Source organism: Patagioenas fasciata, chromosome 16, assembly GCF_037038585.1.
Source record: "Patagioenas fasciata isolate bPatFas1 chromosome 16, bPatFas1.hap1, whole genome shotgun sequence".
In the NCBI taxonomy this organism is placed as follows: domain Eukaryota; kingdom Metazoa; phylum Chordata; class Aves; order Columbiformes; family Columbidae; genus Patagioenas; species Patagioenas fasciata.
Window position 1 is genome coordinate 15,135,280 of NC_092535.1, and position 22,578 is coordinate 15,157,857.

At 47.3% G+C, this 22,578-nt stretch overlaps 1 protein-coding gene across 6 annotated transcripts in view; it reads right to left on the reverse strand.

Annotated features, from left to right (window-relative positions):
* The window catches only part of NCOA6 (nuclear receptor coactivator 6), a 47,685-nt gene that overhangs the window by 1,246 nt on the left and 23,861 nt on the right, over positions 1-22,578 (reverse strand). The window contains exons 9-16 of one of the 6 annotated variants that reach the window (XM_071815724.1): positions 21,322-21,468; positions 19,293-20,412; positions 12,321-12,442; positions 8,437-11,439; positions 6,825-6,893; positions 5,085-5,121; positions 2,464-2,612; positions 1,200-1,959 (exon numbers count right to left, since the gene is read on the reverse strand). In XM_071815724.1, coding sequence (XP_071671825.1) covers positions 1,946-1,959; positions 2,464-2,612; positions 5,085-5,121; positions 6,825-6,893; positions 8,437-11,439; positions 12,321-12,442; positions 19,293-20,412; positions 21,322-21,468 — 4,661 coding nt within the window. In that variant the 3' untranslated portion in view covers positions 1,200-1,945. Of the gene's footprint in view, positions 1-1,199; positions 2,942-5,084; positions 5,122-6,824; positions 6,894-8,436; positions 11,440-12,320; positions 12,443-19,292; positions 20,413-21,321; positions 21,469-22,578 lie in introns of those variants that run through there. The other 5 variants (XR_011741636.1, XM_065850251.2, XM_065850249.2 and 2 more) reach the window with 5 other exon arrangements.

A 22,578-nucleotide genomic window follows, 5' to 3' on the forward strand; every position in this document is an offset into this window, starting at 1 on the left:
GCCGTGTGTATTTTAAGAATCAAAAGGGAAACCATTTCCAAGACATCTAAAAGTAGAAAAGCAACGGTACAACCCCATGGCTTCCAAACGTCGTGTTAAAAAATAATCGACGTTTCAAAATTCAACAAACTCGACGCTACAGAAATGCTGAAACAGCCCTTGCTGGAAAGGTACTCCAAAAAATGAAAACACCAACACAGCACCGGTTCTCAGGAGTGAAACAGCTCAACAGACACAACTTCCAGTCACCGGAGCTGCCTCTGGGCAGCAAACACCGCGACTCGTCCTGGGGCAGCCGCGAGAGCTGAGCCGGCCCCTGGCCCTGGCCCTGGCCCACTCTCAGTCCCAGCCCTTTCCCAGTCCCAGTCCCAGCTCCAGTCCCTGTCCCTGTCCCTGTCCCATCCCCTGTCCCTGTCCCTGTCCCATCCCCTGTCCCTGTCCCAGTCTCATCCCCTGTCCCTGTCCCATCCCCTGTCCCTGTCCCTGTCCCATCCCCCGTCCCTGTCCCAGTCTCATCCCCTGTCCCTGTCCCATCCCCCGTCCCTGTCCCTGTCCCAGTCTCATCCCCTGTCCCTGTCCCATCCCCTGTCCCTGTCCCTGTCCCATCCCCCGTCCCTGTCCCTGTCCCAGTCTCATCCCCTGTCCCTGTCCCATCCCCCGTCCCTGTCCCTGTCCCAGTCTCATCCCCTGTCCCTGTCCCATCCCCCGTCCCTGTCCCTGTCCCAGTCTCATCCCCTGTCCCTGTCCCATCCCCTGTCCCTGTCCCTGTCCCAGTCCCATCCCCCGTCCCTGTCCCATCCCCCGTCCCTGTCCCTGTCCCAGTCTCATCCCCTGTCCCTGTCCCAGTCTCATCCCCTGTCCCTGTCCCTGTCCCAGTCCCTGGCCCTGACCCACTCCCAGTCCCAGCCCCTGTCCCAGTCCCTCAGGAGCAGCACCAGCAGCTCCCTCACCTGTTTTTCATAATTGCCATTTTTATAATGACTTTAATCAGCCTCCAGGCCAGGAGCACACAAACCAGATGGGCTTCCTTAAGCTCCAAGTCGCTAATAAACATGTGGCGAACCTTGTTGCGCCCCCTCGCTCCCGCTCACCCCAGCCCTTCCCTGCAGTCCTGCCCTGCTCTTGTCCCCTCGCGCCGGGCGCTGCACTGCGGGACCTTCGCTTTCACGCAAAACCTGGGATTCTGTGGCAGTTTCGGATGCACGTTTTAAAAACAGTGATTTTACTTACAGAGGTAAACGAATAACACAGTCAGTGCAAAACCTCTAAGTGAGTTCTGGTATTATCCAAATTTGATGTAATTTCGTGTTCCCACATTTTCAGAATGTGACGTGCCACTGGTTGTCATCTTTAGGTTTATCCGTGACAGTGTGTGGGCAGCTCAGGGGTTCGGATCCCCTCAAACTCAGGAGGTATCACCAAATCGTTTTACATTGGCTTCACATTGTTCGAACTTTTCTTCACAACCACGAAAGATATTTTTACAACATAGACTTAGATTCCTCTGCACAATCCTGCCACAAGAAGTTAAATTTAACTAAATTCAGCAGCCACAGAAGTGCAGAACATTTAGGTCCCTCCACATAATCTTCAAGAGTCATTGCACAATTACGTATAGCTGGAAGTCTTCTCTGAAACTCTTATAATGCAAATATTCTTGCCAGCAAACTCTAGTATCTTCAGTATGGAAAAGGGTTGCTGCATTCAACTTGACTTCCTTTATAATAATTTTATATCAATACCTCTTTGTTCTGTATGTTATTTTTAAAATATTGGTGGAATGTTGCCTCTTGACAGTCTCTACCCTCTCGCACAACTTTTGTCCACCCGAATTTAATGACCCTTAATCACAAGGAGCTGACACAGCTTCGGGAGCGCAGAACGACCCTGCGCACCGTGCGCTCCGGTAACCACCGCGTTTATCACACAAATGCTGCATCCTCTGTTAAAGATTGCAACCTGTGTAGAAATAAGGCACGTCAGCAACTGCTAATGCCACGGTTAATACGTGTGATTTTCGGATTTCACGTGTTCTTGGCAAGAACTGTCTGAGCGCACCTGAACCTCAGCCATCGGCTTCGCGAGAGCCGAATGGGCACTGGGGAAGACTTAAGCATTTGTCTCGTGTCTTTCAGGCTTCGGGAAACAAAAATAAAGTCCCTTTTAGTGGAGTACGGTCCTTTCAATGGCAACACATCTGGCAAGAGAATTCACCTAGGCAAGCTCGCAGAACACTACGGTGGTGAGTCCTGCAGACAACGAGTTCCGCAAATCGAACGGTGGGAAATTCACACAAGATTTACTGGTGTCAGTGAACACTTCCACACCGACCTGTGTCTAAAGCACCGGACCTAGAGCGAGCAGCTCCCAGCGCGCAGGAGCTGTGCAGCAGCGTTAGGGCCACGGCCCGGGGAGGGTCGGTCCCTCCTGCCCTCTCCAGCACGCGGTGGTTGCGCGTTTTACCTTTTGCGGTGCCGGACGCGGACGCTGGTCGGGACGATCTCTTGCGCTGCCCGTTCTCTACAGTTTCCTGTGAAGCGGCAGAATCCTCTGTTCTTGAATTTCTTCTATTTGGAGTTTTAGACTTTTCACAATTCTCTTTTGTCTCATTACTAATAAAGTGGGACAAAATATTTCTGATGAAGTGTAAGAAGAACTACATTTTCCTACGCAACTCAGACAAGCTGGAGGATGGACCGACACAGGTACCAGTTCCGGACTATTAGCACTGAAGATATGAAATGCTAGAGATACCAGAAGGTTTATCAGATGAAGAATGACCTGAGTAAGCCAGAGTACAGTCCGTTTCTATGAAAAATTATCAGAGGATACAGAACTGAGAAGTCCTCAAAGAGAATATTTTCAAACTGAGAAGACCAAGAAATTAGATGCATTATAAATTGTCTGCTCTGCTTTCCACAGGTGCCACCATTACTGAAGTCTAGGAAAAGCAAACAAGGTACATTAGAGACTGCTGCGGTACGAACACAGACCTGACATTGCAGATGAACACAAGGGGGAATCACGGCCATTCGGTGAGCGTGCCACTGCTGCTTTACTGCCAAGGCTCACTCCATCGGCACAAGTGATTTCTTCACATATTAAGAAGCTTAACGCTTATTTAAAACTTAGTTTAAAATTCAAAGTTAAAATATGTTTTATTTTTTATAATAACAGAAAGCTTTTTCTGCTATAAAAATAATTGTAGGTAGTGTGGAAATCCGTGTTTCTTGTCACTGAGATAACGAATGGAGCGTTGCATTTTGTAATTAAACTCCTCTTTTGTTTTATCACTCTTAACCCTGTAAACTCATCCCGGGGTTTGGGTGTTTTCTCCTTAAGGCATTAACGCCAGACAATTTCCAATCACTACGTCGTTTCTGAAGATTAAGCTAAACTCATCTCCTGTGAATTCAAAGCTAAGTACCTAATCAAATAAATTATTCTGCTGAAAATGGCAAAGGAGAAAGGAAACTCATTTGAAGGCCTTTGGGTGATGCTTGCAAGAGGTCAAAAAAGGCTCCTCAAGCAGAACTGGGCGAGAACGGCCAGAGCAGCCTGTGCGTGACAGAGGCAACCGCAGAGCCCTGCCCTGAGGAACAGCCACGGCCAGGACTCGTAGGTCTAAGTAACAGGTATGTGCAATCAACACGATTGTCAGTGACAGGAGAGACACATTGCCCAGCAAGGAAACACACAGCAGAGGAGAGTATTGAAGCACATGGATTGTCTTGGATACAAAATAAATACTGAAATGTGTTTCCCCAGAAGTCAGCACCATGGGGGATCTACAAACCAGATCCTACAAACCAGATCCCCCAAAATGGTCACAAACTGGTCACCTGTGCAGCCGGAGCAGCCACCAGAGGGACCAGAGGCAACAAACAGGCACCAGCACCTCAAGTTCAGTTCTCACTGGGAATTTTTACGGATTCTAACGACTAATCCATCGTTTGGATTGTCTCAAAGGAACCAACGCACCACTTCTCTCCTTCCATAGGAGGAAATCAAGTTGGCCCGAGCAAAAATACTTGCAGTGCTCTGCAGTTCCAAGGCTGCTCTCCAGTTTGCAGCGTGCGGTGTTAACTCCGGGAGCTCCGAGTGCCAACCACCACCACAGCCACAGTCTGCCTGGAACTGCCCATCCTTCCCAGTCTTGTCCGAAAAGCATCAGTGCAGAACAATCCAAACAGAAATGGTAATTTGATGTGAAGGCGTCTGGAGATGGGTCACGCAAGGACACTGCATTTGGAGAATCTGCTCATCTGCCAAGTGTCAAACCTTCAGCTTTTTAGAAAAATTCTACCCTAAAAAAAGCTTGGGACATTTCAGTTCATCTTTGCTATTAACTAGAAAGATCCCAATCCGTGTGAAGGTAAATGTAGCTAAACATTCAATTCAGAGCCGTTCCCGATTTGATCAAGTGTGTTGCGTTGCTTCCCTTACAAAAGAAGACGCTGCCTCATTTGCTGATGAACCAGCTGGACTAATTGTGCCCTCATCACCCACTGAAGGGGGTGGCACCGAGACCCAGCCAGTCGCCAGCACACTTACCCAAAAACCCTGCCAGGATCTGTCCCTGCAGCTGCCCAGACTGAGCTTAATGCCTGGGGGGTTAGAATCTAACAGAAAAGGATCTTGGAAACCATATTTTCTTCTGACAGAACACAACTGTTTGAAAATTGATCTTTTAATTACTTAATGTCTTAACTGGGACAAGATGAAGTTTCTACCTGGCTTTCCTATCAGGTTTCTGCAAATTGTCAACAAGCAAACACAGAAGATTTAGTTTTGATCTTTTTTCAGAAAATATTGAACAGTGGAAACGTCAAGACCCTGATGTGAAACTCAGGCTGAAGGGATGAGAGGAAACAGTGTCCAAAGCGTGAAGACAGGTTCGGGAAGAGGTTACCCACGCTGTGCACTTCAGCAGTGTTCTGAGGCATTCAGTTACCCCATTCCTCAGCAGGACAGAGAGAAAACGAAAAGCAGGAGCAGAAGTTGTGCAAATGAAGCAAAGAGAAAGGGATTTCCTCCCAGGGAAGGAAAAATCTACTGCGAGTCTACACAAACCATCTCCTTACCTTTGACCAGCAACTACTGGAGCATTTGTTTCAAGTTCTACAAGAGAAAAAGATAATTTTTAAGTCTGCTGACAAGGCACGACCATCTCACATTTTTCTCATTATGTATTAGGTCAGAAGAACAAACTCATCGATCGTTTCTCTCAAGGCAAAGCAAGGGGACATTTAAACCCAGAACCGCCGCAGGACAAGATAAAATGAGCCCTGTGGAGAAACCTCCTGACAGGGGCCACTGTCTGTCCCCTTTTTAAACTTCCATTTTAGGCTGTTTATTACTTCGAAAACTTCTAGGTATAACTAGTTTTAAACCTTAAAAATATTAATCTGTAGCTATTATCTATGTAAAATTGTCCCTTAACCCAACCCAACTCACAGCAATATCTTCTAATGCAAAGGAAGACAATTTTCTGAGGCCAAATGATACCTCTGCTGAATTGCAAAAGCCTCTCAGGAGTCAACACAAAGTCTGAGCCGCCTCCTTCCTCTCCCCCTCTCACAGTGATTTTGCACATGCAGAGCAGGTTGCCCTTTGAGCCTTCACGACACTAAGCAGCTCTCCTTTTCATCAGGTAACATTTCTCATCTTCCTGCTGTCCATCCTTTAAGTGTCCCCACACCGCCGGGTCTGTGCGGAGAGGGCCTCTCTGCACCCCTCCTGAGCGCTGCCTGCTTTGGGGCTCCCATGGTGCGGCCCAATTCAGCCCTCGGGACAGCGCTCAGCACCACGGCTTCGCTTTCCAGCTCAATGAGCAGCCAAAGTTTGTCAGTGTGCGCAACGAATAAAGGCGTAAAAAATAAGGAAGAAAATAGATAATATTTGTCCCTTTCTGGTAAATAGCCCTTACAATTTGTATTGAACGTCAGACTCTTCGGTGTAACAAAGGAATAACAGACTAAGCTAAGTGAGAGTTGCTTTTCTTCCTACCCAAAATTTGAACAGGGAGAATGTTCAACAGTGAAAGTTGATAACGTGAGTTCTCCCCGGTGCGGGCACGTCGGCACCGGAGCCGCGGGTGGATGTAACGTCAGGGAGCACCAACGCCTGCCAGTGGGAGCCTAAAGAATGAGCTGGCACAATTTCTCCTTTCTGACAGCTCTACTGCCACTCCTATCGGAGACGGCAAACGGACAGAGAGCGGCACTTCCATGTGCAGGTCCACCTCTGCCCACCTTCCCGACTCATCTCGGAAATGACTTCTTTTAAAACCCCACAGAACTAATGGTGAAACACCATGGGAACAGATGGCAACAACCAGGAGCTGTCTGCCAGGGCTGCCCCTTGGAACCCTGCCGAGGGGTCATTAGAAACTGAGCAGAAAAGATGGGATTACAGCTCTCAAACTGACGTGTCCAGCACGGCTTCGGGAACTGTTGTCGGAAGTGTCTCATATAAAAGAAAAAGCCCTATTTGCTCTTAGGAGAAGCTGAGAAGGCAGACACAGTGCATCACTGCGGACCCAGGCCCTGCGGCTCCTGACTGAGCACTCACAAACTGCCTCGGGGATTTCTCATTGGTTTTTTCATTTGTTGATCCCGTATTGAATCTCCAATAAGGCTTTGGAGGCTTCTAAAGCACAATTTATCTAACACATGAAAACCATCCCAAAATCACAAATAATTAAAAAAAAAAAACAACCCCCAAACTATCAAACGTATCAGTGACCATTAAATATGCATTAAAATAAACACAAACAGAAAGAGTTTAGTTCGCCTATATGCTGTTTTCCAAAGGAGATTTACCTGTTCTTTGAACAGTACTTTCTGCTGTTGCAACTGAACTTTTTTTCTGCGTTAACTGTTGAGAGGATGCTGGAATAAAAGTGCAGGGAAGAAGCATTATTGTCAAAGCAGGCCCGGACTTCCCGTTGTGCGCTCAGGCACAGACGCTGTCTTTCCAGCTCACTGCAACTCTCCATTCACAGATGCAATGTTTAAGCCCACCCCTCTATCCACCCCCACCCCGAGTTTAAACCTTGGGAAAACTATTCCAAACAAGTTTCCTCCAACTAGAATAAGGTATGAAATTAAATATCATAAACCACAATTTTAAAAGTAACAGCTTTTTACCCGACTGAGAAATTAAAGTCCTAGAAATTAAAGAGCTTAGTCCAATGCTAATTTCAACAGCAGTTCTGGGGGAAAATAGCGTCTTTGTTAATGAATCAATGCCCTCACTCTTCCAATTAAATTGCAAGAGAGCAAAATGTGCTCCAGAGGCTCCCTTGAAGTCCTCTGGCAATAAGATGAGGTGACTTAACATTTCCTAAGGTAACAAGATGGAAACCCAGTTCTGCTGGGCTAACGCTTTCTAGTCGTCTTCTATATGTGATAATCAACTTAAAAAGAACATGAAGACAAGGAGTTAAACATTCCTGTTTAAATAAACAATATCCACTTCCATTTTTCCCCAATATACAGAATTCCCCCTGCGAAGCTCGCAGTAACCGTTCCCATCTGGTGGCACGTGGCCATGACATCTCGGTGGCCACAGGGACCGTCACATTCAAGCTGAAGTTCTCAGTCCCACTGACTTCTGTGGGTTTTATCTTGTGTCTAAACTAACGATGTAAACCGCGGTGGGTTTTCAGACAGCTTCCTTTGAGGGTCATGGTTTATTTCCACACTATTTTCAATAGATTAAAAATGGCATCAAGATATAGCAGCAATGTCATAAATAAAGGCTGTCAGATGCTCAAATTAAAGTAGTAAAGGACAAACCAGTTCAGATGTGAAGGTATTTCATGGTTTTGAATTGGGTGTAATTCACTTATAATCACTTTTTCAGGTATTTCTCTGAAATGAGCATTTTAATTTTTCCCTAGACATAAGGGCTTCTGCTTTTCCTTTTCTTCTGGAGGTTATTCAGCTGTTTCCCTACAGGGTCCAGGTTGTTCAGAGATGGAACAAGCATAATTAGGATTAATTCAAAATATTGTAATTAAGTCAATAAATTAAAATTAGTTACAAAAATCAAAAGTCTCTGCCGAGGTTGAAGCAGAACACCACTATATCTACTGGTACCAAAGGCACGTTAAGTATTGCTTTTGTCATTACTGATACACTCACTTTTTCTCCCAGTTTCTCACAGTGCAGTGAAATCACTTCTGTCATTGCATCATATGTTCATAAAAAATGCCCCATTTAAGCAGTAAACGGAAACTGAAATAAAACATCTGAAACACGGATCTTAGTGAAATAAAACCTTGTGCGTCACTCAGATGTTAGAAACAAAAGCAGCTGTCAGCCTTGGCTACAGCGTTGAAATTTTATTATGTTCATGAATAAAAGGCCACGGGAAGTTTACAAAAGCAATCTTAGTTGTTCCACGTCCGCGGGGTAGCGCTGGACTCACCTGCACTCTGCAGCAGTTCCTGATGCGCTCCTGCTTTGTCCTCGGCCGTGCCAGCGCCGGTTTGCTCGGCCGGGACGCCGCCGTGGTCGCTGCCATTGGCGCTGGGGGCTGCGGGGGCCGGGTCGGGGGCTGCGGGAACAGCCGGGGCGCTGGGAGCGGGAGCAGGAGCAGGAGGAGGAGGAGGAGGAGGAGGAGGAGGAGGAGGAGTGCTTGTGGAGACACTGGGGGACGCGGCAGGAGCAGCAGCCGCAGGGCTGACGCTGACACTCGCATTGCCAGGCCCAGAAGTGCTCTGTTTTGTAAGACTGGGTGATGGAGGGGTTGCAGTTTTATTATCCAGTTCTGCTGGTGATTGCTCTGTTCCCAAACTACTCGGGACTGACGTTTCTAGTCCCTGACCTTCTGTTTCTCCATCCAAAGCACATTGCTCTTCCCCTTTCTCAAGGGAGCCAGTGACTTTCTTGCACGCTTTGGTCAGCAAGAGTTGGCCAATCTTGTCTACTTTTCCCTTTCCCTTGCTCGATGAAACAGGACTGCGCCTGTTCCCAGACCCCGGACTGCTGGTAAGCAGAGGTGGAACCGCAGGCCCCGGCTGCGCTGCTGCGGCAGAGCACAGCTCGCTCGGCCCGCCCGCCTGAGGAGCCTCCTCTGGGCTGCAGTCTTTGACCTGCTGAGCAGGAAGATGTGCGGGAACACTGGCAGAAGTTGTAGTGGGAGAAGGCAGCTGGACAGGAGGCGCCAAGGGATTAAGAACCAGCGGCCTGCTGGTGGGAACGCTGGGAGCAGGGCTGCTGGACGACGTGCTGTGAGCAGCGGGCCCGGAGGAAAACTTGATATTCTGTGGTATATGCAAAGGACCAACAACCGCCACTGACTGAGGCATCAGACTGGAGCTAGAAGTCATCGGGGCTGTTGGAATCGTACTGGATTGAGAGCCCTTCATAACCTGAATTATTGACGATGAGTTTATAAAAACAGGTGTAATAAACTGTGGCCGGGCGTTCGACTGAACTGCCGACTGTCCCTCGGAAACCATCACTTTGTTCCCTACGTTGGGCATTGTGACAACAGTTGACACTAATGCAGGTTGCAAGTGAGATGGCAACGTTGCTGATGTATTAGCAGAAGATGTAATAGGGTTTGAAGTTACAAAAACTGTTATCTGGTTGGGGGGTAAAGGACCTGATATAGAAGAAGAGCTGACGGGCCTTTGCATTACTGGAGGAACACTCTGAGCAACATTTGAGTTTATTTCTCCCAGTTCCTGGTGCCCTGAATTTGAACAGGCCTCATTGTTTTGAGGCAAGCTAAGTGAACTGGATGCCTCTTTGCTCGAGGCTGAATCTTGCAGCGGAGGAATGACAGCTATCTTCTTCAGCTCCTCACCAGTGGTGACTATCGGTGCCATTTCAAGACCAGTCAGCCCAGGGGGCTTAATGGTTACATTAGGAGCTCCAGAATTATCAAGAAGTTGACTTAAAGAAGTTGGTGCCTCCCTCATGGCTGGAGATACCATGGTTTTACTTTCCTCCAAGACTGGAAGCTTACTGGTGTCTACGGTCTGCCCGTCTTTTTTTGACTGTTCTTCTGGAACCAACATTTTCATTTCTGGAGTAGGGACACCTTTTAGTTCAATGCTGGGCTGGTCTTTGTTACCTTGGACACCTTGTGCGCTTTGACACTCATTATCTTGTGGCACACTAAGGCTCTCCTTACTGTCTTCAGGAACCCCTGTTACAGCAGGTACAGAAACTGCAGGATTCTGAGTACTTAGCATGTTATTATTTTGAAAACTTGTAGTCACAGGTGTTGGCAAAGAAGAAGGACCAGCCATCATGTTTCTTTGTAATTCCATGTTCTGCAAGAGAGATGGATTCTGCTGAGGTGTCAGTGATAATTTAGCTGCTTTTGAATTCTGTCTGCCAGGGCTGGGTGTCGTTTTCCTACTGGATCCAGGACTGGACCTTCGACTATTGCTTGGACTCGCCCTCTTTGTTCCTCCACTGTTGGTTTGTTTGCCTGAATTGATGACAACACCCTCCAATTTGTGTGACTGCGGAGCAGCAAAACTAGACTGGTTGTTAATCGTGAGGTTTGACGGGGCTTGTCCAATGGCCTTCAAAGTGGTGGGATTAAGACCCTGCTGATCAAATCCTCTATTGAGATTAGGCCTGGGAGGTAAAGGAATATTAATCTGGGGAGGGAACAGACCAGCTATAGAAGCATTGAGTCTCTCTGGAGACAAACTGATTTCTGATGGTTCTGTGCTTGGTGGACGGTTATTAGGAGTCTGAGGATAGTACGGTCTTGGGCTTGCTCTGTTTGGCGTTTTAGGCCTTGAAGTTTGTGATGGGGCAGCGACATTTGGAAAATGGTGTGTAAGAGCAGTAGGCAGAGAACTGGACTGCTGCTGGGGACTTGCACCTTGGGCAGCCGAAAGGGAGGATGGTCCCGGTTTGGGTCCTGTCATCATTAATTGGTTCTGTGAAACTACTAAATGAGATGTCAAATTATTCTGAGCGCCTGATGTTGGGGGGCCTTCAGCTCCACCTCCTTCTGGAAGGGAGGATACTGATGAAACCTCTCCGAGGGGTGAGCTAGAAGGATTCTGTACATTATCTTGATAAACCATTTTCCTTGCATTATTTCCCAGAGGAGGATTGCCCGGCAAGGAAATTCGTTGCTTATCAGGAGACGGAGGCACCGACCCCGGACCCTGGAGGTTCACCATCACCGGCATGCTGCCGCCCTGCTGCAGCGGCATTCGCTGGGCGTCGGGGTTCCCGGGCCCTCTGGGGGGGTGAACTCCCTGCGGAACGGGCAGCCTGACCGACTTGGGATCCTGCTGCATCATGAGCATCATCATCATCTGCTGCTGCTGCTGCGGTGTCTGTGGTGGGGCCTGGCCTTGCTGCGGCGGCTGCTGCGGCTGCTGTGTGTGTGGCAAGAGTTGAGGTGGCATCTGCTGAAGTGGCCTTTGCTCCACCGGCTGAGATGGATAACCTGCAACAACGAGAGGACACATCCCTTAGAACCAAAGAAAGATCAGAGAAAGCAGGATTTCTGTAACGAACAGGACCAGATGGAAAGTATGGCCTGTTTATCTTATGCGAGGCTTCACAAATAAGGATGAAGATTTTAGTTAATTCTTAAAAATATTTTTACTTATTATACAAATGACTTGCATGACATTTAATTGGAGAAGACCGCTGAGTGTATCGTGTCATCTACCAGCTAATATTCCAGATCCACTCTACCTGAAAAGCCTCTGCAACTGTCCGTGGGCTTGTTTTCACCTGCGAATGCAGACTGGGACTTTTGCTAATGAATACTGTTTAACACAAACAAGGCTTTGACAGTGGCACACAGACACACCTGCTGCACATCTGGCGTCTTCCTAGTGTACAAAATAGAATCTGTCATGTATCACTTGGCCAAACACAGTGCTAAGAACCATCTGTGTGGCTTTTAATATAAATTACTTGATGGACTTTGGATTTAATCCTAACTATGTGCAAAGGGTAATTCCAGCTGCAACCTTCTTGTTATAAGTCTGAAAAATCAGCTAGTGGTTAATGCTGAATTTTTATGGCATCAGTCCATGCTACAGTTAGAAATACAGATTTTTTAATCAATTATGTTATTGCTGAATAACTCTATTCAATATGATACCTGCAGGATGGTACAGGAGAACGTGACCACCTCTTCATTTCAAACTAATTCAAAGAAAACACTTAAACAATGGTACCAATTAGTTATTAGCAGGAAAAAAGTTTCCAACTTGAACATACGATAGCACAAATTCAACTGAACTGTCAGAACGATCAGTAAAAGCTCTCCTATAGTTATCACACTCATATAAACCACACAAAAAGTCCTACTACCTGGTGGTCTACTTGCAAAATCTGGAAGTTTAGGGCCCGAATTATCTAAATTCATTCCTTGCTCTCCAGACATGGACGACTGATCACTCTCCTCCAGCCCAGCTGGACGTGGCTCTGAGGAACTGAAAGAAAAAGAATCGCAGTTAAGATCCAGCCCTCACATCAGCGTTTGACTTCTGCTTCCATAGCTGAGTACTCAAGCAGATCATTGTTAGCACTTTTCACAGACCTGCACGTAACTCACTGACACAAACCGCTGCTTCTGGTAGAAGATGACACGCTCGAACAGAGCCCGGGCTGCTGACACCCACCCTGTGCCTCAACCATTACTGAAGAGGAAATGAGTTGCCTGGTGTTCTACTGATCGTAAACATTTCTTCTGTTTCTGCCTTGAATGTGAGTTTTATAACTAAAAGAATGCCAATGGATATTTCAAGTTATGTATGTATATATATATGTATTTTTAAAAAATTAAATAGCTTTCCCTCTCCTAGTGCTGTGACGTATGAACAGGTAAGTAAGTACCATGGGTAGATACACAAAAATTTATTTTAATGGTAGCACCATTTCTTCCAGTATCGTACCCAGAGGTGACCAGCCCAGGGGATCAGAGATGGCCGATAACACCACAGCACTGATGTATCAGACATGTAAAGTCACTTGCCAGAACACAGACCCTTGGGGGACACCACAGCTCTGGAAATGACCACAGAATCACTGAATGGTTTGGGTTGGAGAGGACCTCAAAGCTCATCTAGCTCCACCGTCCTCCATGTGCACGGACACCTTCCAGCAGCCAGGTTGCTCAGAGCCCGGCCCTGGACACTCAGGGTTGGGGATCCAGAGCTGCTCACGGGGTGAGTTTCTTCCTATTATCTAGCCTAAATCTACCCTCTTTTGGTTTAAAACTGCTACCCCCTCATCAGAATCTTGCAATTTCTGGACCTGCTGCAATTGGCACTCCTGACGACAACAGAGAGCCCTGGTGCGCCTCAAGATACCACCCGATACCGGACTCCCTGCAGGTCCCCTTCAGGTACAGAAAGTCCACACTAAGGTCTCCCCGGAGCTTCTCTTCTCCAGCTGAACACCCCAGCTCTCTCACCTGTCCCCAGCAGAGCTGTTCCAGTCTCCGGTCATTCCTGTGGCTCCTCTGGCCCCTCTGCAGCAGGTCCATGTGTGTCCTGTGCTGAGGACCCAGAGCTGGACCAGCACTGCAGGGGAGTCTCACAGAGCGGGGCAGAGGGGCAGGATCCCCCCAAACCTGCTGTCTATGAGGCAGGGGATGCTGCTCACGATACAGTTGCCTTTCTGGGCTGCAAACACACATTGGCGGCTCAGGTCCAGATTTTCAACCACCGGTGTCCCCAAGCCCTTCTCCAGGGTCACCTGATGATCCAGGAGACTCTCTTAAGACTCTTAAATTGTTCGGATTCAATGCCCAATACTTCCACTGAACCAAGACAGCTTTTGCAGACTCAGAAAAAACCAAGTTTCTATAGTTATCAGTATATATGGTCAGACGATGTAGGATGAAGAGTAACTGCTTATCAGCTTCATGAATATATGAAGGGTGCAGGGAGATCTATGGAATATAAGCTCTGAGTTAAAATTAAAGACATCAAAATAAGACCACTGCCACCAAAGTGAGGTGGAATCATGCAGAAATCCCAAGAGCAAAAGACATTTTCAGCCAAAGAATGTAAAGTATACGAAGGCAGACAGATCGATCTTATTTCATTTTACTTGAGAGTAACAGCTTCTGGCACCTGTACAGCCGACAAGGAGACACAGACGTGTCCTAACGTCCTATGAACCACTTCACCAACAGCCAAAAAACAGCGTGTGCCTCCAAAATCCCTGAACTATTGCAGGTCAAACCTGGGGAGAACACAAACCAAGAGAGAAGAAAGGCAAGACATGGGGCAAACAGAACCGCTCACCAAGGAAAGTATTTGAGTTAAACCTTCTGTCTAACGCAGCACATTAGACTTGTGTGATGCAGCTGCTGTGCGCTCACACGCCTCCACCAGTAAAGTTGATGAAAACTGGCAAAATACATATTAGCAGCTACAAATGAACAAAAATCCTGGCAAGAAAATCACCCAGAGGAGCTGCAGCCTTTGATGTAGGTGCCAACAACATGGAACAATTGCCTAAAATTGTGAATACAATCTTGAGTTTGTAATTTTGCCATTTGTGATTCATTTATAACGGTGGGAGATTCAAAATGCTACAGTTAAAGATTAGATAAAAAGCCAATGCAGAGCATCACTGTGCAAACAGGTTTAACCTAGAAAACAACCACGCACAATCGATTCTTGGAAAGCATCTCCTGCCAGATGGGTCTGACCGAGCAAGCTCCGCAAACCTTGCAAAACACGCACGGGCTTTGCCAGCAACGAGGAGCAGTTACTGCAGCAGCCTGGAACTGCTGGAAAATTCAAAAATAACTTGAACTTTGAATGCAGCTGAAATTCACTGGGCATTTAACAACCATCAGTCATCAAACAAACAAACAAACAAACAACAAATTCTGAATATAAATAACAAGCAAGATGAGAAATTGGTGTGAGAGGGACAAATATTAAAAATCACAGAATGTCCTGAGTCGGAAGGGACCCCCTAGGCTCAAGGAGTCCAACTGCTGTCCCTGCACAGGACACCCCACAGGTCACCCCGTGTGTCTGAGGACGCTGTCCAGTCTCCTCTTGAACACTGTCAGGTTGGGGCCGTGACACCTCCCTGGGAGCCTGTTCAGTGTCCAGCACCTCTGGGTGGAGAACCTGTATTTGTTCTTCTTTCCTATTGCTCTGTATGCAATAAAAGCACATGAGGTACAGTACGATCGTCGTAAGGGGACCCTTTGCTCCACCAGCTGCATTCTCAAGCACCACCTTCAGATACAAAATCCCTTGTCAGAGTGGAAAGAACTGCAGGAGACAAAACCAACCAAGCAAACCAACCCCCAACAAACAAAACCACCCAACCAACAGGCCTACACCAAAAAGGGCTGCAGATGCCGAAATTAGGCGTGGAAAAATAATATCACAGTATCAGCGCAAGCAGAACCAGCCCTGGGACACGGTATGATGTTCTGCAACTACTTTTGCTTTTATAGAAAGGCCTTTGTCCCCTGATGCTGAATGAGTTTCACCTCCCACATGCACAGGACTGTCACCCCCAGGCCTGCGCTCAAAAAGTCCTGAATCTGAGAGGAATGTCCCTGTGCTGCCGCGTGTGCTGCCGCGTGTCCCCCCACGCGTGCTGCCGCGTGTCCCCCCGCGTGTGCTGCTGCATGTCCCCCCGTGTCGCCCCCAGGGACCGCACCCAGCGCGCACCACGGGCACGGCCTGTGCGTGGGAGAGCACTGAGCAGCCGTGCGTTTGTGCATGCATTTAATGGAATTAACCAAGACGCTTTACCTGCAATCACATTCCATCTGTCATCTCTTACATCCCATCACCTACAGCCTTCAGGTTCAGAAAAAAGACACAATTTCTTTTAAACAACCTACTTTTCCAAAATGTCTCGGTTTTCATTCCAATGCTGAGTTGCTCAATTAAGCAAACCCTTAAAACTATTTTAAACTCAGCGGAATGACCTCTTGTCAACAGCTCACTTATCCTATTTACACTCCAATATGGCTCAGTCTACAAACCGTATTATTAATGGTACTTTTGTTACTATATTATTACATCTTCTGAGATGATTTCTAAGGAACAAAAAGCACGTTTATCAAATTAACTGCATTTCCACACAAGGTTTGCTGCTCTGAACTCTAAAATTTCTGAGAGAGAATGACAGAGAAGAAGCCAAGATGAAAAGCACCCTGTTTTCTTCTCATGCAAAGGAAGGGGACTCAGATCGGATTTGAAAGTGTCAGCAACGCCAAGTGAGGAAAGCGCTGAGCTCGCCTACGGGTGCTGGGCTCTGCAGTCACCTTCCTTCTGCTGGAGAACAATCCCGACCACGCTTGTAAGGACAGCTCCCTTCTTAATGCCCCTGCAAGGATAAAGTGATTAATACATAGCCTATTAAGAAACAAACTGCTAATCCACAGCCGGTGCCAAACGAGCATTCTGCAGGCAGCAAGGAGAAGAAACGTTCACCGAAAAGTGATAGAACTATTATAAAGTGGTATTTCCTTTGTTAAGGCACCAAAATCTGATTAAAAGCCTTACTGAAGAGCTAGGAATTGTTTTGAATTGTCATAGCTCGATAGAAAAGCTAAAATTTAGGCTGACTTTATTGTGAGAACTTTAACAAGTAGTCTTGTGGGGCTCTGTGAGCTCAGAGAAGAGCTTTGTATCTGTGTATCGATAACCCAGGCCACAGAGAAGCTGGGTGATCATCAGTAAGATGAATGAAAGCAAAGATCCTAACGAGGCTTTTCTTTAATGATTAACAGATTCACTTCTCAGAAGAGAGTGTCGACCTGTCTGCCCCTCTGAACCCTCTGTCACTTCCCTGGCAGGAGAGCTCACAGCGGTACCAGTTATTGTGATTTTGTTACAATCTATTTGGAATTGAAGCTTTTTTTTCTAAACACATAGCACCAAATCTTTTCCACCTAGAAATACAAAGCCATTTTTTGTCTCTGATTTTGGGCCATTAAACAAATAAACAACATCTTTCCAGGAAAGATGCAGATGATTAATGCTTTGCATATTCTACTTTGTTGCAGACTATGGGCAGTGTCTACTGGTACTGTACAAACTGCTGCTGGGTAGCGGCTCTGCAACATGTTTTTGATACAAAGAGAAGAAGACATCGTTATTGTTGGAAAGACAACTAGAGAGCTTTGAATGTCAGGTGAAGAAACAGGAAATATCTGCTTGTTATTTATCTGAGACCCTCTGCAGGACGCGATGCACCACAGGCAGGAAGATGCAGGTTCTGCCGTGGTGCTGCTGCTCTGCCCAACTGCACACACAGCCCTGGGCAGCACAGCGGGACAGGACTCAGCTGCCGAACGGCTTCACGGAATCCCAGTGTCAGGGGTTGGAAGGGACCTGGAAAGCTCGTCCAGTGCAATCCCCCCAGGGAGCAGGAACACCCAGATGAGGTTCCACAGGAAGGGGTCCAGGCGGGTTTGAATGTCTGCAGAGAAGGAGACTCCACAACCTCCCTGGGCAGCCTGGGCCAGGCTCTGACACCCTCACCGGGAACAAGTTTCTTCTCAAATTTAAGTGGAACCTCCTGTGTTCCAGTTTGCACCCATTGCCCCTTGTCCTGTCACTGTTGTCACCCAGAAGAGCCTGGCTCCATCCTCCTGACACTCCCCCTTTCCATATTGATCCCCATGAATGAGTCCCCCCTCAGTCTCCTGTTCTCCAGCTCCAGAGCCCCAGCTCCCTCAGCCTTTCCTCACACGGGAGATGCTCCACTCCCTTCAGCATCTTGGTGGCTGCGCTGGACTCTCTGCAGCAGTTCCCTGTCCTTCTGGAACTGAGGGGCCACAACTGGACAGGTGTGGTGTCGCTAGCTCTTGCACTTAAAATTGATGGAATGGCAAACTGAAGACACCTACACCCCTCACACACCGCCGTTCGGCACAGCCAAAGACAACCAAAGCTGGAGAGCTCCCCTGCGGCCTCCCCCACAGGCCCGGCTCCTCCCTGTGCGGCAGCAGGACAGACGGACCACGTCTGTCCCACCGCAGCCATCCCACCACCCACCCAGCCCAGGGCAGCCCTGGGCAATGCACGGCAGATGCTGACGAGCCAGAACGAGTTGGGCAAGGGCCGAGCTGGGATCCCAGTCATGGTTTCCCCGTCCCCGCCACGCTGAGCCCATCCACGCGCGGGGCACTCGGCTCCCGCACAGTCACTTTGAGCAGGATCTCACAGCGGCCACAGATCGTGTCTCCTGATTTCACCTGAAATCACACAGCCTGTTTCCAGCAGCATTGAGCTGACAGGCCATGCCACCCCCATATGTAATTATATAGCATGTATTTGAAAGACTTATTTCAAAGACGATTAGATGAGCATGCTTTGCTTCACCTTCACTATGCAGCATTTTTGCACCTGTAAAATGCACTAACAGCTCCTGTATTTTATTTTAGTACTAGTAAAGCCAATTAACGATTGCCACAAGAGATCACTTGCTACAGACCACGTGAGTCATTTCAGTGCAGAACCAAAACGTCCCTGAGAAAATTCAATTTTCACAAAGGAATCTTGGTGTTGTGCAGAAAACGAAGGTTGGGGCCACACACTGAGTAACCAAAGGAAAAAACTAAATACTGAAAACTCACTTAGTACTCAAACGCCATCCACTCTGGAAACCGTGGCATGAACTTCATGTTAGGATTAATAGTGATTATTCAAAGGGCCGGGACTGGCGGAAGCAGAGCCACACCAGTAGCTTAATGTGCCACTGCTGCCCTTTTTGTTCGCTTAAGAATTTAACTTTGAAATTTGGATATTCCTGGTTTATCATTTCCAGATTCCTCCCTCCAAATCCTAGCAGCAGCTCCAACTAAGAGAGAAGTCCAGCTCAACGCCAGAACCATGACAGGATATACAGATAATTCAGGAAACAAGTCCCCCAAAATCTCTGCTGCACATATCATACGGAGGCTTCTAATTCTTCTGAAAGTACTTCCCAGCCTTTGGGGCTGAGCGACTGCTCAGAAGAGGCGCCAGCTCTCCCAGGGCTGTGGCACCACGTGCCACTGATACAGAAACAACTTCTGCACTTCCTCTACCTCGTAAATGTAAGGAACGGTGACGTTATGATTGGGTTTATAACCAAGCTCGGATGTCTGCATGGGATTTTTTTAATCTTGAATGAACCTTAAAGCGGCAGACTTGCCAGCGGGTTATCATTTAACTATTTACAGAAATTGTTAGAACATGAAATAATACAGGTCCTTTCTCACCCCGTACTTGCTGAAAAATATTGACAAGTTCCCTGGGGAGCTTCCCCATGCCCCTTATAAAAACGATGTAAGATTAAACCTACGTTGTTTGTTCTAGTTGTTGATTGTTTTTCTTCTTCCTTGGAGGCTTCTTCTTCTTCGGCTTGTTGGCGTTCTGGTTATTTTGCTTGTTGTTCACACCAAAGTGTCCCGCCGATATATCGCTTTGTAGAAGGTTAACCAAGAGCGGGCTGGTGAGCGTAACATCTTTATTGACAGGAAAAACAGGATTCTGCCCACAGGAAATCTGATTCCCATTTGGCGTTCCACTAAACCCGGTATTGAAAGGCAGCCCATGGCCAGAGAAATGACTCCCTGAAGCGTTGTTATTTCCTTGCATTGCTTGCATATGAGAAGGCACCATGTTTGGCTGCTGCACAGGAACGTCAGGTAACATCTGTGCCAAGTTCACGTCGTTATTTGTCGTAGTCGTAGTATCCCCAAGTTGCTGAGATATGTGAGGACCAGGTCCAGTGGGTCTTAAAACCTGCCCTTGGATTCCCATAACCTGAGAAGGATTACCATTCACGGGGCCTTGCTGCGCCATCATCTGCCCAGTGAACTGCACCATGTTTCCTTGCATGTTTGGGGTTGGTCCTCTCATCAGTTGAGCTGGCCCCGTCATAACATTGGACTGGTTTTGCGTACTAAAAGGCTGTTTATTCCCTTGCATCTGAGTGGTCATCATCTGTTCCATCATCGAGTTTTGCTGTAACAAGACCTGGCCCTGAGGTCCCATCATCTGATTGTGTGTAGACATCATCTGTTGTCCCTGCTGGGGAATCATCTGTTTGGGTGGGGTCATCCTTTGGGGAGAAGGGCCAAGATTTTGGTTTTGTGGCGTCACCATCATTTGGCCTTGTGGCATGAGCTGAGTTCGAGAAAGTATCATCTGGTTTTGAGGGTTCAGCGATCCCTGAGCCTGAATGTTCACCATCTGCCCTTGAGAAGACACAATTTGCTGGTGCATGCCCATGAGCTGAGACTGTGGTCCTTGCTGCTGCTGGCCCTGGATGTTGCCCATGTTCACCTGGGACACCCCGCCAGCACCAGCCTGCTGGTTGTTCATATTTCCATGAAGTCCCATTAGATTGGTCTGCATCATACTGGGTGGGCCATGTGCTGCTTGCAGCTGATTTTGAGGAGGTCCAGATCCTTGGCCACCTTAAAAAAACAAAAATGCCAGTAAGAAACTGATTGGAATAGTATCAAAGTTTTCACACCTTTTGATGTCAAGTGCTCCAAAACGGTTTTCTTCCTTTTCCCAATAAACTGGAATATCTGCCATATTTGCAGCCCTGTGATGCAATGCTTGAAGCCACAGGTACATGTGAGTTGTTCAAACAAAACCTCGTGCTTCTCAGAATAAGCCCTTAGACTGGGACCTCCCGTGTACCCCGCTACAGAGGACATAACCGAAATTCAATTTCACTTGTTACCTGTATGTAAGTTTGAAAATCTTCTGTAATATCACCTAACTCAACAGAATAATTCCAAACTAAAATAAGCTTCAAACCTTAAGGTTATTTTATAATGGGTTAAAAAAGAAATGCACATGGAATACTGCTGAAATGTCATTATCAGGGTATTCATAGTCCAGACAAAAGACTAATAATCGGATTGTTAAATGGAGGCATTTGTGAACTAAAGATTTAATTTTACAAGACTGTAGTACAGTTCCAAAGCTTTCAAAGGAACTAATAAATCATATTTTCAAAGCAAAACACGATTATTTTGTTGTTCTGCTTCCAGGATAATGACACTCTTGGTTTTTTTTCTCCTGGACATGAAGTTATCTTTCTGTTCTATCTTTATTACCCAGTCTCCAAGTTTAAATGCTACTTCCATTCAATTCCTTACCAGATTCTTCTGGATGCGAGTACCACAGTCCTAATCAATAATAGTTGGGTAGTTTGAAAACATGAGTGGCCTCCTGCTTTTCTTTCCTCATTTAGCAACACCCAGAGAAGGCCTGTGCAGCCCCAGCAAGCTAACTCCTTATTGACGACAAGAGCTGACTGCTTTGGCGTCTGTGTTACACGAGCAAAGGTACAATTTTGTACAGAAAGAGACCTGTGTGCGGCACGTTTTGGCTGGTTTGCAGCTGCGGGGCCCCGCTGTTCACCGGCGTCCCAGGGGCCGTGGAGGGGACCTGGCCCTGCAGGAAGCTCTGGGCGGGCTGGCCCGCGGCGAACCCCGGCGGGAGGCGCTTGGGCATTCCTGAGAACAGGAACCGTCTGGTTAGTAAGTGTGGAAAACGGGGAGAGAGACAAAAGATAAAACCTATAGTTGGAGTATGAGAGGAAAAATACCTGTGTATCCATACTGTCACATTACATGTTCAGGCAGAAAGTGTTTTTTGCCAATATAAGAAACCCACTGAGGACTTTTATAGCTCTTATCTGTGCAATAATTCTGCCTAACAAGTTACAGTTCAAATTGTAATTTAAGCACAAAACTTACCCCACATAGAAGGCAAAAAGTCCATGTTTGACTTTCTAGAAACTAGAAATTAAAGTAAGATGTGCTGCTGTTTTCCTCTCTACTGCACCTTGACTCTAATCAGCCCTTAACTTACTCCACATAAGCAAACACCAGTATCCTGCATTTCTGTCACAGCGATGTGCTCCTCTCAGCAACTCTCACACACCAGGTGCACACTCCTGAGCGCTCCCCAAATAACCCAGCTGGGCTGGGAACCGCACGAGATGGCACTGCCAGAGCACAGAATGATGCTCTGCAGGTCAGGATGCTCTGCAGGTCAGGATGCTCTGCAGGTCATCGATGCTCTGCAGGTCATCGATGCTCTGCAGGTCATCGATGCTCTGCAGGTCATCGATGCTCTGCAGTTCATCGATGCTCTGCAGTTCATCGATGCTCTGCAGTTCATCGATGCTCTGCAGGTCAGGATGCTCTGCAGGTCATCGATGCTCTGCAGGTCATCGATGCTCTGCAGGTCATCGATGCTCTGCAGGTCATCGATGCTCTGCAGTTCATCGATGCTCTGCAGGTCAGGATGCTCTGCAGGTCATCGATGCTCTGCAGGTTGTGCTGCCGGAGCAGGCAGCTGTGCAGGCCCCTGTCTGGTGCAACCCCCACGCTGTGACACACCAGAACATCACCACTGCTGGACAGAGAGAAAAACCCTCCTTCTACCTTCCAACGTGAGCACAGCATCAATGGGTTTAACAGAACCTACTTCTTTTACCTCACTGTCACAGAAACACTGCCACAGACCTAGAAGCAACCCTTCCCTTCATTATTTTTCTGACCCACAATACGCAGGCATAATTTGACTTGGGTTCCTTCTACAGTTACAGCTTTCTGGCA